The 16,730-nt window shown below is 36.0% G+C and overlaps 1 protein-coding gene across 1 annotated transcript in view; it reads left to right on the plus strand.

Moving 5' to 3' along the window:
* The first annotated feature begins 9,949 nt into the window (after window positions 1-9,949).
* LOC108680089 (myb-like protein A) overlaps window positions 9,950-16,730 on the plus strand; it is a 42,298-nt gene continuing 35,517 nt past the window's right edge. The window contains exon 1 of the mRNA XM_018168851.2: window positions 9,950-9,983. Within this exon, the coding sequence (XP_018024340.1) occupies window positions 9,966-9,983 (18 nt within the window). The 5' untranslated portion in view covers window positions 9,950-9,965. The remainder of the gene's footprint in view (window positions 9,984-16,730) is intronic.

The following is a 16,730-nucleotide window of genomic DNA, read 5'->3' on the forward strand; positions in this document are numbered from 1 at the left end:
TTAATAGTGAAGACGGTACCAATGAAATACTATTACCAAACTTGCGTGGAGCTTCATAAATCAGTTTTTTAATTTCTCCAACACTTTGCTGCGGTCTCGGCTCAATAATTTCCTTCCCTAGAGAACAATGGGCAATTTGAGGTTCATCCGATTTGATTGTTTTCCCATGCATCTGAAGGAACAATTCATATTCTACGATTAGAAGTTCGTTTGAGACTTGCAAATGTTATGAGTGTCAATAAATTAGTCAAGTATTTATAGATGATATCATTTACAATAGGCTTTGCTGAAGATTATTTTATGCAATCAAATTTTATCTCCGCTGTTAATTTTAAATGGTTTATAATATTTAAATTTATTTAATTGTTTTGCTATACTTGCGTTCGAATGTCGCAAGAATTCGAGGGCTTGCAACATTGATCTGCGTCCATGCGGGATCGAACTATTATTTTAAGATGTGATTCGTCAGCTAAGTCTGTATCGCGGTGTCAAGTTTCTTCTGGTACATAACGTGTCGCGAATGGTGTTCTCATGCTATGGATTTGCATTTATCTTATTCAAAAATTATTCCTGGAATTTTAGAATCCAAGCGACAATGATAGTTGTTTTGGCAAAACTGCGACACTACAATGGTCAAAAAATAAAAATAGGAGGGATTTTCAGAATTTAAGTTATTGCGATTGTATATTAATGAGCCATATTCTTGGACTAGCGTGGAAAATGGATTATAAAGCATCAGTGAGCTTATTTTGAGAACACATTTATTATTATTAAGTGGGTGACAGTGGGCGTTGGTGTATTTCATCGCCTATAGCCTATGATGTATCAGCGTGTTGGTTAGAGTCATTGGAAAGCCGCAGTCCCATCAAGAAGGCAACCGGACCTCGGTACTTTCATATTGACGATTGCCATCACCTTTGATTCAGCTCACCCATGATTGCGTCTTCCATGTACCCAACATGGAGTCATCTGATTATCTGGAAAAGATAGTCATGCAGCTGAATATTAATATGCACGCAATGAATCGTAATTGCAAGTTATTTGCAGTTGAGTTGCAACGCGAGCTGTCACTCTTGCCTTTGAACAGCAAACAGAACCGTTGCTGAGGTTATCTCTTCAACCCCAATTGGTCTAAGTACTCCAGTGAGTAATAAGAGTTTGATTGGAGCCATGATACAAAAAGTGCTCCTGCCAAACATCAGAGATTGATGGCTTCATCTCTCTGCAGGTATTATGAAAGATAAGTTTTTTTTCATGCGTAGTTTAAATATTTTCTGGTTGCTTGAAGTGCCTTCCTTTTATCGTCCTTTGGCAGGCACTCAATCAACTGCTCGTTACAGGTGCGTTTTGGATGAAGAAAGCCATGTGAAATTTATTGCCTTTAATTTTGTCTTAGATAGAAATAAGCTTAATTTTACCTTTAAGCAAAATGAAAAATTAGCCAAACTAAATAAAATAACGCATGTGATTTTTATCTCATCAAAAGATGTTTATTTCACGGTGCCGCTGCCGTTCAATTCTTTATTATCCTCTTTTTGTTTGTCACTAATCCGTTTTAAGTTTAATGCGGGCGCAGATATTGGCCAAAGCTCCATTGTCCTTCGAGTCGCTCCAAATGCTAATCCAACGTCGGGGCATCTGAGCTCTCTAACGAACGGCTTCTCTACATTCAGAAAAAGGAACGAGTCATGTTGTCCAAATAGTGATACACATTTTACCCATAGCACGAGAAAAAAAGGTAGTAGCGCTTATATGCACTTTTACCAGGCCAACCTACACAAAGGCTACAAGTGCATCATTATTTCGACCAAGTATCACACGTGTCTCCGAGTGTCCGATACCTTGAGGCAGCGGTGACAGGTGCCACCCTCTGGTAGTTGTTTGTCTAAAAAGTTCCACACCATTTGAAAGTGCAGCACAAATAATAAACTTTAATACTAACCGTGAACTTCACTGTTTCTGGAGACCTTTAATGGCTGGGTCTGGTCTGAACCTAGAATTTGTTGCTGCTATTCAGACTGCTTGGGTCGACGAAAAAATAGTTACTTACTGCATCAGCTAGAAACAAAAAGCCCTGACTGTTTGGAGGAGGCAAAAGATGCATCCATTTGGATTTACAGCCTGCAATTCTCCCGCAGTTTGCCTGCCCATCTGTCAGTGTCGCAATGGGACAAGGTTTGGAAAAATCTCTGCCAATGAAAGAAAGGATTCACAGCGAGACGAAACTCTCGTGCTTCTTCGTATGATCATAACAGTTCGAATTAATTATTTCAAGAATTTAGGCCTGATTCATCAGATCCTGCAAAGCATAAAGTAATTTATAAGACCATTCAAACAAGCTTTGACATTTTTTTTGTGCCCTAGCTAATTTCTGAGGTGTTTAATGACCGCATACATCGCCACACGGTCTCCATCAGATAAGGAAGGCTCTGCTGGTCATGTCGTAGTAGTTTTTATTGTGTTCTAGGCTGCGAGTTTTTATTTGGTCGTTTCAATCGAAACGAAAAGTTTGAAGCAGCTAAAGCACGAGAAAGAATTTATAGAACTGAATTTCCTCTATCCCTATTAAATGAAACTGCGCGGGTTATCCGCGCAATTTACTGGACAAGCATTTTTTAACGAAGTACCAGCTACTCAGGTCGTACCTGAAAGACTTAAGTGTACCTGAAGGGCTTAAGACGTACCTACTCCTCAAGACATAACTAAAAGACCTAAGACGTGCCTGATGGGTTCAAGACGTACCTAATGGACTTAAGATATGCCTGAAGGGCTCAAGACGTAGCTAATGGACTTAAGACGTACCTGAAGGGCTCAAGACGTAGCTGATGGACTTAAGACGTACCTGAAGGGCTCAAACCTGATGGACTTACGACATACCTGATGGGCTCAAGATGTACCTATTGGACTTTAGATGTACCTGAAGGGCTTAAGACGTACCCGAAGGGCTCAAGACGTGGCTGATGGACTGAAGACGTACCTGATGGGCTCAGGACTTACCTATTGGACTTGAGATGTACCTGAAGGGTGATGAATGAGGCCATGACATGAAGCTCATCGTCACGATACCTTCAATTTCTCGCTCATTGCGTTCAATCGATGTGTACATTGCTTCGACTATTCGGTGCTGGCGTGTTGTGATTTGAAATACAGAAGCCAAGTTTTCTGTCAATCAAAATATTGCAATAAATATATTGCAATCGCTTGTGACGATCATCTGATTGACTACGCATTCTACTGCGCAACCGAGCAATCATCTTACCCAAGGTTGCTGCTACAACACGCGCGTTGTTGTCAACCTGATCTTTGCATCTTAAACGAACTCGTGCAAACTTTCACTTGATCCACGTGCACGGTTGTGAGACTTGCTTCATTTTATTTTATATTTTATTGTATCTTCTATTTCATCTATTTCATTATATTTAGTATTCCGTTATATCATATGTTTCAGAAATTGATGCCAATAAAATTATTTGAAGTTTAAAAATACATGTTGCACAAATACCCCGTTAAGGCAAGTTTGATTATTTTAATTACACAAATCAGTAAATATAACTTATAAATATTATAACAGTAAATATATTATAATATTGTACAACTTATGTAGTGTATTATATAGCAGCAAATATAATATAGTTACATGTACTAGGAATCTTTGTTGAAAGCGTTAGAAGCATCCTCATTTCTTTTCAGGCCGACTACTCTAGAGTAAAAGTTTTCTTGTATTCGCTAACACATTTATTTGTCGTCTGTCACCTGATCTACATACACGTGCCGAACTAATTTGGTAAGATTTTCTTGCTTATTTAACGAATTAGCTACGAATATGAATATTGTCATTTTATATAGATTTTTCGATTTATTTCTCATGCTATCTTTTTTGTACTGATTTCCAGAAACCGGTCAATAAGCATCTACGAAACTGCGTGTTCATTTACTGTCCTCTGCGATCTTAAAGACCTACAACAGGGATCTGTACAATCTTAATGAAAATGTTGCTTTTTCAAATACTTTTTAGATACCCTCTCAATTACCAAGTCATGGCCACTAATTACCCTTTTGTTTCTCATAATTTCCATCACAACAAAAGTTCACGATACTAATCTTAATGACTCATGCAAGTGGTAATGAATGGTATTTAGGTATCGTTAATCCTCTAAAGGAGAATCAACACTTACGGACACAGGAACGGGGCGTGATATATACAGCACAGCAGCGATGACGTAGCGTTTATACGCTGCTGACCGCACGCAGAAAAATTGAGAGACTCTAACCTAGTTTCACATGACAAAATAGCGCATCAGTGCTACGAGCGGAGTTTGTGTCACTATTAAGACAACTTATGACCTATTTACTTTCCAGAGTGCAAGATCAGTCTCCTCGATCACTCAGCTCCTTCATTTTCCCTCGGCTCAGTAATTCAGGCAACGAAACTGAAAGAAATAAGTGGAGCATTGTCTTGATAGCGATGAATTTTTGGTTTTCACGTGTCATTTTGACCCACTTTGTCCCGCTAAAAAGTCGTGTCAATGCTTCGTGCAAAAAGTATCGCAATTTGGAAAATATGAATCATTCATTTTTGTGAATGCTAAAGTGTTGTTGCCTGCATAGTTTAATCAAGGGCTGCCATCTAATGAGTATATTTTAAGTTATTTCTTTGGAGATTGATCAATGAAATCATACTTTGAATTGCAATAATAAAATTTATTTCTTCACCCACACCGAAATTTTTTCATACGCAAATTCTACGTGTGGCCAAACCACAGCGCACGTTCAGTACAGCAAAATGGCTGTCGGTATTTTTATACAAATTTTACATTCGACAGTTAGCAAATATTTGATACAGTGTAATTTATTCGCAATTTAGCCGCTGTATTTAAAGACTCTGAATTAATAAGAATTAATAATTATTTAAATATATCAACTAATTAATTTAATTGATATATTTATTTAATATTTCAATTTAATTAATGATTTTTCTGTTAGAATGATTGTTAACTATTCATCCCTCATTCAAACTAAAACATACAAGGAAATTTTATTTACTAGTAGTGCCGCAATACCTGCAAATTTTTTCCTCAAAATTTCATACATGTTAGAATTTTAACATAAATACTAAAATAAGCTTCATTGTAAAAGTAAAGGAATAAAAAGCCTTGAACATTTCACGAAATTAGCTTCCATTTTTAACATATTTCTTTTATAACTTCTATTTATATAAAAAGCTTATACCGCTAGCGGTCTCCAACCTCGCTCATCATCAACGTTGAAATAACGTTGATTAAGCGACGTTTCAGAAAAATAAACTCGTAATCAACGTTGTTTCTACGTCATTTGCGTGCTTGGAGAAGTACCCGTAAACTAGCGGACACTTATTGTAATTCTTAGGATCTTATTTTAATTCTTCTTTAAAGATTTGGAAGCCATGATACAAGTGATATGTGTTACAATTTTATATATTTTTATAAAAATGGAATCATAAATTTTATAATGTTGAGTAGTAACAATGCAGGTATATGATTTGCATCTCTCGCGGATACTGAACCTAAGTTCCCAAAATAGCGCCTTTTATGCCGACTGCTAAAGTTCCATTTGCTTAATCATTAGTAATATTATTAGAGCATTATTCTTATTATTCTAAGCATTAGTATTATCATTCTGCGCATTAGTAAAATTATTCTGAGCATTAGTATTATTCTATGCATTATATAATTACCTATTAGTATTTTTATAGCGCCTGAAAGGGAACACGCCTTGTCTCCCGTTCTCTTCTGCTCATCCGATTAAGGAAATTTTCATTCAAACCACAATTGTAGATCAGAGAAAACAAGATACTCGATTTTTTCGTAGGTCCCCTTCACGCAAACGAAGTCGAAGCAACATTGAATACAAGTTGATTTTGTTGAAATAACATTAATCAACGTTATTTTAATGCCATAATGCCAATTCACAGCTGATTTCATCAGAGTTGTTTCCAGTTTACTTACTGGACCAGATCTATTAAGGCTGTGCGTATTAAAATAAAAACCAAAACATGAAAGATTTTAACTTCTGCTCTTCCAGTATAGAAGAACCTGTGCCCGATGCAACAACGCTGACCAGCGGCCATATTTTAGGGCACATTATGCCCGTCTTTCCCAGCTGACCTAGAGGCCGAATGGCCGACATCAAATTTATTCCCGTGTAGGCATTTGCCTATCATGCCTTTCACTTATTCAAATAAAGGTATTAGCCAGGTTCTCGGTGTAGCTGCTCGCTAAGACTTAGTTATGTTGACGGCACCGAAATTCTTGTTTTATATGACCGGTAAAAAATTATATCATGGAATTATGACGTCATGCGATGATGAATCAAATTCCGATGTAAATTGTAGCTCTGTGCTTATTAGTATTTAAACAACAAATAACATTATTTTTGCATATAAGATATTTTCAAATGATCATTAGTTTAGTTTATGGTTTGATTTTATACTGGATAAAATATGGTTGGATATCTGATATGTTTTGCGTGGCATTGAAAAAAAATATTCGTTTACACATGAAAAGATTCGTTTCTGTAATCCCTAAAATCATTTAATAATTTTTAATTAGTAGTTGACGCGTGGATTTAAAATGCTTATTTAGTAAAATGAAGTAATTCAAATATTTGTTCATAAATAACAATTTTTGCTCTTGACTACCTCCGTTCGAAACAAAGGGTTCTCGACAAGCCGTGAAGGATGACAAATTCAACGAACGCATGCCAGACGAGCGCGGTTCTGTTACTGCTGAGCCCTTTGAATTTGTCTCAGTCTTTGTGGATTGAACTTCTGTTCACATGGCTGAAAAATCTTGTTTGAATTTGATAATTTAGATTTTAATCACACAACCAATTTCAACCTCATTTCTTCAAATTTTTTTTGGTAAGATTTGCAAATATCTTTGCAAATGAATTTTTTAACACATCATCCACTCTCATGAATTTTTAACGCGGAAATGACTGTCCCCTCCTGTGTTAGATATCAACCTCATTTTAAAGTTTTTGTCCTCGTGTTAGAGCGGTGATTATGTTCAATACTCACTAGCTGTTGAACCCTCACTCAACAGCAAAACATTTATGGGGCATCGCAACATATATTCCTAAATATCGTAGTGGAGGTGAAATGATTCCTTCTCTTGGTTGGATTTGTCGCTGGGTCTTCCTTTTAAGTCATTATTTGACAGGGTGTTCTCCTGTTTCCTATGCAATTAGATGATAAGAGATGATTTGCTTCATGCTGCGCACTATCTTTAGTCGTAGTAATTATGCCAAGCTTCTTTGTGTTCAGAACAAACTCGTCCTCGGATTCACCCTCCCGCAGCAGCTGCAGATAACCTGTTTATTTTGTACGAGAGATGAGAAGCACCAGGGATAACCACTCTAATACCAAACAAGGGAAATGGAAGTTCTGCGATCATCAAAACAAGAAGCTTTTTTCCCTCGATGGATTGCGCATCGTTACTGTGAAGATCTCAATTAAGCCAGCAACAGGAGCACTAAATCTGAAGGTGAACTTTTCTTAATTAAATTGGTTTTATATTTTATTTTATAGTGTATAAGCTAGGTTTCACGAAGGTTTATGTTTTAGTATTTTGATATTTAAAAAATAATGCTGCACAAATAGGCCCTGTACAACGTTATTGATCCTTATTCTACTACAGAAATTGTCAAACGTGTGTAGCATGGTACTTTGATGAGTTAACGGTAATGAATGATAGTTAAACACAATGATGCTTAAAATTGAAAACTTATGTTAAAAAAGTTGATCATTGAATACTTCCAGGATACCAGACCATCATGGTTGCCTAATTATACCAAAGGTTTCGCGACGTTGAATTTGATCACAAATTAGTTAGAACCTAAGTAACCATATCTGTGGACTAAAAATATTGCAAAGAATGCATTGGACTTTTTGAGCGAGCTGATAAAATCTAGCATATCATAGAATTATGACAAACAGAATAGAGTAGAGAAGAGAATATTTTTGATGAAGACTGTCCTTTGCGCTTCTATTAGCCCCGATAAATGAAAGCAAAGTACGTTATCTAGAAGTCATATTAGACGACGAGTTCACTGTTAACTGTCCTAATAAACCAACTTTTTACAAGGCATGTCACAAACTAGTAACATTTCCCTTTGTGTGTCTAAAAAATTCCAAGCTTATCCCACGGGCCCTTGTTTTATTTGAACTTATCCTGAAGTAATCCAGATACATTTCGAGCAAAGTTCTCACTCTCGTGACTTGCGACCTTTGACGTGGCCTTCTCGCCTCGTGGTGATGCTCGCCTTTTGCTGCTTCACCAGACAATTTTCCCTTATGGTGATGCTCACCTCACAGTTTCGCCTTATGGTGATGCTCGCCTTTTGCTGCATCACCTCATAGTTTGGTTTTGTGGTGATGCTCAACTTTTGCTGCATCACCTCATAGTTTCGTTTTGTGGTGATGCCCACCTCATGCTGCTTCATCTCACATTTTCGCCTTATGGTTCTGCTCACATTTTGCTGCATTACCACATAATTTCACCTCAGGGTGATGATAATCATCGCATGCTGCATCACGTCACGTTTTTGCCTTATGGTGCTGCTTACATTTTGCTGCATCACCACACACTTTTGTCTTATAGTCATGTCCATTTCTTGCTGCATCACCTAACAGTTCGCCGAAAAGTGATGCTCACCTCAGAATTTCGCTACTCGGCAAGCGTCCGCAACATTTCGTGCTTTCCTTTCATAACGATTGGATCTTAGGATATGGCAGCGGCGGCAACCCTTCATCCAAGACCATAAAGTGCTTTTGACCAGGTTAGTGCCTGGTAATTTATGGTATGAATTGCGGTGGGCCGAGAGTTCATCCTAAGATTTCACGTTTGTCAGCGCAAGAATTTAAGTTCTCATTGCTTTAGCTGAGGTGCATTTTTTGAGAATTAAGAATAAGATTCGTATGCGGATTTAAACTGAGTTGCCATATTGTATACTCGAATGATTTTAAACTCAAATACAATTTCTGACTTGCATCGATGAAGTAGTCTGCGTGCTTGATGATGAAAAACCGATTCCGACTGTAGAAAGGAAATCTTAATTAGTAATCCTTTTGGGTTGATCATAACATAGAAATTTAGTTACTTAAAAATAATTGGGATCTCATGAAGAAATTAACTAGCGTTTTAGAATCTACAGATCGATGTATTGGATGTTAACTATAAAATTTATATCTAAATTCGCACTAATATTATAACCTGGCAGGTTTTCCCATTGATTCCTCAAAAATCAATATTCACTAAGAAAAGAATGAATTTTTCATAAATTCAAGTTGAACTTGCTGGCCAAACTTAGATGAATAGGTGATGAGTTGATGGAAGGTAATAATTCTAACATTGATTTTAAAACATTAAAATTCGTTTAAAAAAATCAGAAGTACAACAATGCGCACTGGAAAATGTGTATTGTTTCGGATAATTTTCTTTATTTTTGAGAGACAAGATTAAAAAATATTTCAGCTATTTCGGTACTCTAACACTATAGTTTTCAATATTCAAACAGCTTGTTTTTATTGCGTTTAACGACATTAATATTCGCATATCTTGTCCTGGTATGCCCTTTGATTTTTCTCGATCTCGACCTCAACTATGAAGAGATCAAGAGCAAGCCAATGCCTGCATAATTACCTTGGAAAAACTGTAAGCGAATACTTATTATTTCTCTGACATTCTGACACCTTAGCATGTTCAGAACAAGGAGCTAGAATTACTTGTAAATATTGCTCTACTTATTGCCCTCTTGCGAAGAGCCAATCTGACGAGAGCAATGAATTCTAAGCATTGGCACTGACCGGCCCGTGGACCAATCAGCGCTCGAGTTGCTCTCGGTCAGGTGCCACGGTCCCGGGACTATAAAAGCTGATGCAGGGTCACGGAACGCCACAGTAAACGTTTGACTCTCACGCTGTCAACATGAAACTGCTGTTGCTGGTGGGTGAATCTAGGGTGCTCTCGCGCGTGCTGTGACCTATTCGGAGAGTCTTTGTCTAATAATATACAGATAAGGAATACGCTTCTTCTGTGGATCTCGAGGAGTCGCCGTACATCGCTTCGTTATTGCTGGATTTGAAGTGCTTTGGATTGAACGTATTGTTGTGCCTAACAGTTTTAACGGGACGCTTGGTGCTTGCTTAAAGTTCTGTTGTGTTATAAATAACGAATCAGCTTAATGGGATTTGTGGAGCTTTTTTGCCGTGTTTTTCTCTGCAAACCTGTGTTGTAACCTTAGTTTTACTACTCATGTACCATGGGACGACTCAATGAGCCTCATAGAGTATTTTTGCTATCTTCCTTTTGACATTTCATGTTTTCATTTCTCACTATTGATAATATCAGGTTTCTTGAATCTAATAAACTTACAAATTGTTCATTGTCTTAACGCTCATGCTCCTCAACTGCAAAAGATAATCTTATTTTGGGCCGCAGCGCGTTCAATTTAATTGCTGGTTTTATTATTTTTAAGGAATTATTTTCTATATATTGAGCAATTCTCTTGGTATGTCTCTGAGATTGGTAGCGACAGACGTCGTCTCTAATGCTTCGGTCACCCTGCGCTGTAACTGTACATTGTTTCTGGGCACTCGGTTGCTAAAGGTTACTCAGCGCTTCTTCCTCTGAGTAAATGTGCCATAGAACTGCAATAATTCTGGCATCAATGGATATTGTTTAATTTTCGACATTTGTTAGTTATTGTATCTCTCCTTTTGTACTGAGTTTTAAAAATCTGGCAGGGTGAGTACGGTATTTTGAAAATTAGATAACATTTTCCGTTTAACACACAATCATGATTTTTAGGTGGTTAGTATGTTCCCATAAATTTCTCAAACTTCTCAGCTTTTTCTAACCTATCTATTCAAAATTTAACATATTTTATCTTTACCTTAGCCAAATAAAGATGGGAAGTAATTCCGTTAGCAAGTGAGAGGTTATAACTCGATCATCTTAAACGCATTACATGCGGCCATCCTGTAAGTTTTTTTTGCTAATTTGTATCATTCGAATAAGGAAAAGATTTTTTGTTCTACCTTAATACCTTTTCTGACTTGTCTCGAAAATTTTTCTCTTCATTAAATCGCTTTTATTAAAGGTCTGTCATAAAAAACATTGATCGTTAAAAAATCGCTTTACGTGGCATCAACTGCTTACCATAATTTCCTTCAGAGATAAATTTTCACGGAGAATATCCAACTATAATTCTCACAATAAATTAAAACGCAGCGAGTGACTAAGATAATTTGATAAAATTATAAACTGTCGCTGTACACCCAAAATCAAATATAAATGCATTATTAGACAATTATAAATGCTCATGTTGTTTCATTAAGATAAATGTGACTCAGCTGAGTACTTGCCTTTTCAAATAGACAGGGATAAATAATTTTAACATTTTCAATTCAGAACACAGAGGAGATAATTTCTCCCGTAAGACTTTAATGTAATTGTACTTGAGTAGCAATATGTTTCTCAATAATTCTAAAAAAACTTGAATTAGTACAATGAAATGCCATTATTTTTTCTTCACTGAAGAAATTGTTTTGCTATAATTTTTATTAAAATTATTTTCTTGTAAATTTCCCTAAGAGGAATCTGAGTAACTTTCAAAAATTCATAGTTAATTTTCAATTTATCCTGCTCATATCGTCACTTGTGTCCTAAAACACACTTCAGAATTTCTCCCCTTATACTCCTGTTTTCTCTGGCGACAGGTCTTCCAGCTGAAAATTATTTCACGCTGGACATGCTCGCTTCATGTCTGGATAAATTTGCTCTAAATACGGTCTGGATAAATTTCATGTCTGGATAAATTTGCTATAAATCTTCCTGCAAGACATAGTTCCACCTATTCATAAGACTAATTTCCATTCCGTATCAATGAAACTAATTTCCGTTTCATTCAAAAATAAAATAAAAAGCCATGAGTTTAATTTGTCACCAATGACTGATTTGCACACAGCAAGCATCATAAAGATGACCTTGTGACTCGTGCAATCAGCAGGCATCTCAGTATGGGGCCGCGTCTCGGTATGCCCATCTTCGATTCATACCCTATACCTGCTCCAGTTTTTATACCTGCATCGCAGCCCTGCCCCTGCACTACTTGCACGACCTCCGTGGCATGTTGTTTTATAAATACGGTCTATTGTATTTCATGTTTTATGTATATTTGTTGTCGGCAGAAACTTGTACAATTGCTTGCTGTTTTCGACTTGCTTTTTCAAGCTGAAAAGCTTTAAATTATATAAATAAATTCAAACGCATGAACTCACAAATAATAATATAAGTTTCTATTAAAATTCAAGTTTTTTAATTTTAATAACACGGTATTTACATCAGGTACTAGTATTTTTGGTAAGCGGAACTCGATCCTCCTTATAGTTTACGAGTTTCTGTTCGTATGCGCTTGTATAGTTTTTACCTGTAATTTTCTTGTGGCATTCGGTAAGTGGCCTTTGCAAATGCCTGCGAGCTTCTTGCATGCTTTAATTTTATCATTTTAAATTTTATCTTCAAAGGAAAAATTTTGGCCGAAATATGAGGTAAGATAAATTAGTAAATTTGTTTAATATGCACATCTAAGACGAGCAACTTTTTATTTTTAAAGTGTCCGGCTGTGTAATGTTTTATTTAAACGCAAAACTTTTGCGTCTTGCGGGCTACTGTCTCATTTTGTGTTGGAAAAGTTGTCTCGCCAGGTAAGAGTGTAGTTAAATTTCAATCTTTTAACAATACTCGAGATAATGATTATGTTTTTTTTATCTTTTCTTGCCAAGATATATTACAATACGCATTATATTTTTCAGAGCGAACAATTCGGTTGCAGGCTCTAAATTTGGTTAACGATAATTGTTGCGTGCTCTACGTGCCGCCATTGGTCTCCATGCCAACTAGCAGCGCCCTATGTCACCAGCATTTTTTAGGTTGCCATTCAGTTTTGCATCCGCGGTACAAAACCTAAGCCAATTTTGCCCATTTTATATCATCGCCCGCAGCGTTTCTTAGAGGTACATACGATTTTTTGAAAATTTTTTTGACAAGAAAATCGAACTATTAATGATGCCTTTCGAATGTTCGTTTTGAAGAAGCCCGGAGCAAACTAGCAACATTAACAGCGATTATTAGCGTTGATATATTTTATACCTGCAAAATTCATTTTTAAATTCCATTTGAAATCTTTTTAAGCATGGAAAAGAAAACGCTTCATTACATTACGTGTACCTACCTGATTCTTCAATGTTTACTTTACTTTTGATATGCATCATATTAAATTTCCTAACTCATAGTATATAATAAGCACCCAGAGATATTTCATCCGTACGCCATTATTGATTCTAAAGAGTTTGTGGTATTTAGGAGTTATATATGAATTTCGGACTGCTCTGTGTTCGTTAACGTGAGCTGAAGGCCCATCCACGTGAATTTATTACAGAAAAAAGGGAGGAGAAATCGCTTACGTCGGACCATCTCGGCGACGCCCAACGTACTCAAACTCGTTGATGTATTATTCTTAAAGTACAACATTTATGTTGGTGCACAACAAACTGATACGTTTGTATCTTATTATAATCTTTTACTAATCGATCAAAGCTCATTTTTATCTTATTTATTTATAACTGAAAATACTTCTATAATTGCTGCTAAACATTAAAGTAAATGTCAAACAGGTGGTCACAGCTTATGAACAACGCATTGTGTGAACGATTGCAGGTATAATTAGTAAAAAATACTATAATAAAATAAAATAATAATATATTGATTCCCACAAAATGCGAGTAACATGTTGGAATATTTACATACTGCACGATGACGTTGATATTAATACTAGAAAATATGAACACTCTACAGCGTCATATTCAGGTGCTTGATGGACGGAAATATTACTATGGAAATATTATGCTTATAAATAGAATCTATTTTTCATCTCACATAGATTTTTTATCTCCATGGTTTTCCGTATCTAAAGATTTTATCAGTAGCATATCGAGTCTGAGTTCACAGTTGCACGCGTACAAAGCACGATTTACCAAATTTTTCTGCAAATATCTGCCTTTTAATTATTCAGCCAATAATCATTATTTCGTAACGGATATTTACTTGGAACATGAGCGTCCACTTTCCCTTTCTAGACGCCGGGCTGGTTGGCTCAAGCAGGTTTATTCTTTGCAGTTAACACGCGCTGCTGGCTAAATAAACAAATGTCTCTGCCCCGCCCTACATGACTCCTACCGCATCGAGTAACGAGTAACGCTAGACTTCTAGCGCTATTTAAATAGTGTGATCACTTGAACAAATAATTTTAGAATAGTTTGATTTAACTGATGCTTAGATTGGTAATATATTTGTTTATGTAATAAATGGGTCAATTCTTGCGTGCTATGAGCGGCCAAGAAGATTAACGAGGATGAATTGCACTATTTATATAATAGAATGCGTTTAAAAAATAGTCTGTATCTTTGTTGGTTCTTAACTCTCGTTTTGTTTAATTCATTGAAGAACGAGTTCTGCATATTGCTTTCAGCCTCCAGTTATCACTGGATATACGCTTAAGAATCTAAATAACAAGAAGTTTCGATTAGTGATCATGGCTGCACCCAAGGGAAACCAGAGTTGCATTCGGCCAAGGATTGGCTACGAATGTCAAGTTCGGCAGTTTTTGCCGCCGTGTTTGGCTTCCTTCTTTATCCGCTTTTTTATGGTGACAAGATTGGTTCATCTCTGGATTCAAGTTTAACGAGCCTCAAATGCGACTACTATATGCTGTAAAATTGGCTTTGTGCTTAACTGAAATTTTTGTTTTACGATTCCTTTTGAGTGGCTGCTGCGCAATCATAATATTTTATTATAACCATCATTAAAAAGTTTCTAATTTTCATCGTGTTAAGTTCAAAATTTATAGGCATAAATGATACAATTTTTCAAACTCAATTTTCTCAACGTCTAATTTCGTTAACATCTCACAGAAAATGTAACTTTGAAATGCACTACTTTTGATCGCAGCGTGCCACTTCTTGAAGGCGGAATCTCGTTCACCCATACAATGATTGTAAGGCTAAGGTCACCTCGCGTTAATCAGCTCTAATCTTGCCATTCCCTAGGGATTTTACACAAAGAATAATTATTCACAATATCGAAGTAGATCTTTGTAGACCAATGTCGCTTTCAGGAAACGAGGATAAATTTTTATGCCAAAGAAATGTTTGCGATGGGAGAATAAGTTGTTACTTTCAGTATTCAATAAAGCAGAAAATATCAGTCGAATTACTTGAGGCCGAAAGTATGTACAGACCGAGCTGATGTCGATACGTACGATGCGTTATGTCGTAACAATAACGATGCTCCACGGGTGATTAGCATATTGATTTATTGTGTTTGTTATCTTGGTTTATTGTTATTTTTTTATGAGTTGCATTTGTCCGGATGTTTCAAAGCTATGAGATCAGAAACAACCTTAAATTTTTTTCAGTTCGAAAGCACGCTTTTAAAGCTGTTATAATGAGTTCTAAATTTAACTCGATTAACTCTATGCACAAGGGAATAACGGCATCCATTGTATAAATTTGAATATTTTTATGACAAAAGATTCAGTTTGGCTATACGGAATATTGAGCAGGCTTCCGGAACTTCGAATGCCTGGTAGAACTAGAACAAAAAAACTGAAATGTAAGTTTGGTGGAGTGAAGTCGCTAGACATTTTAACGTTTAGCCTAACAATTCCAACAAATCATTTACAAACCCGTTAAATTAATATTTGTTTGATATTATATAGCGTGAAAATTAGTTAGAATAATATTTAAGAGGAACATATGAGTTTATATCCATGTTTTTGTAGTTTAGGTTAGGTATAAATAAAGATATATTATTGTTTCGGCACAAAGCCTGAAAAAATTACGCGGAGCCTAAATTCACACAATGTCTCATGCCCTCGTCAGTTTTTGATCCTCCACGCCCCTCGCTAAGAGGGTAAACGTGTCTGAGAAAAGGTCAGAATTTTACGAGTCGAACTGCATCTTTGCAGCCGCCGTCTCCAAGTTCATAGCCCTAGGCTGATCTTATCACTCCATGTCATTATTTTCTCGCTCTCGTTCCAGTTATACCTCTTCTTATATTATTTATTAAATTAATATTCTATTCTTTGATTGTTGTATTGCAAAAAATTATTCTGCACATAGGAGGCAATGACTTTATTAGTGAAGCAATAACTACTGCGGAGCAATAACAATAACTGGTTTTCCAGTTGACGTCGTTGATGATAGTAGTTATAATTCATGATTAACTGTTCTATTTAATCAGTTATTTTATTGAAAAAATCAATCACATATGCTCTTTACTCGCCATTTGCAATATTTGCTGAGGGAATAAATGCATTACAATTTCCAGGGAACAATTACCTGTTAATAAGTGATAATAAGTTACTTGATTGGTATAACTACGCATTTTTAGGGAACAATAACTTTTTAATAAGTGATAACACGGTACTTGATTAGTATAACTACGCATTTTTAAGGAACAATTATTTCTTAATAAGTGATAACACGGTACTTGATTAGTATAACTACGCATTTTTAGGGAACAATTACTTCTTAATAAGTGATAACAAGTAACGTGATTAGTATAACTACACATTTTCAGGGAACAATTACTTGCTAAAATCTGAGAATAAGATACTTGATTAATAAGGGC

The sequence above is a fragment of the Hyalella azteca genome, unplaced genomic scaffold (genome assembly GCF_000764305.2).
Source record: "Hyalella azteca isolate HAZT.00-mixed unplaced genomic scaffold, Hazt_2.0.2 contig16457, whole genome shotgun sequence".
NCBI classification, from domain to species: domain Eukaryota; kingdom Metazoa; phylum Arthropoda; class Malacostraca; order Amphipoda; family Hyalellidae; genus Hyalella; species Hyalella azteca.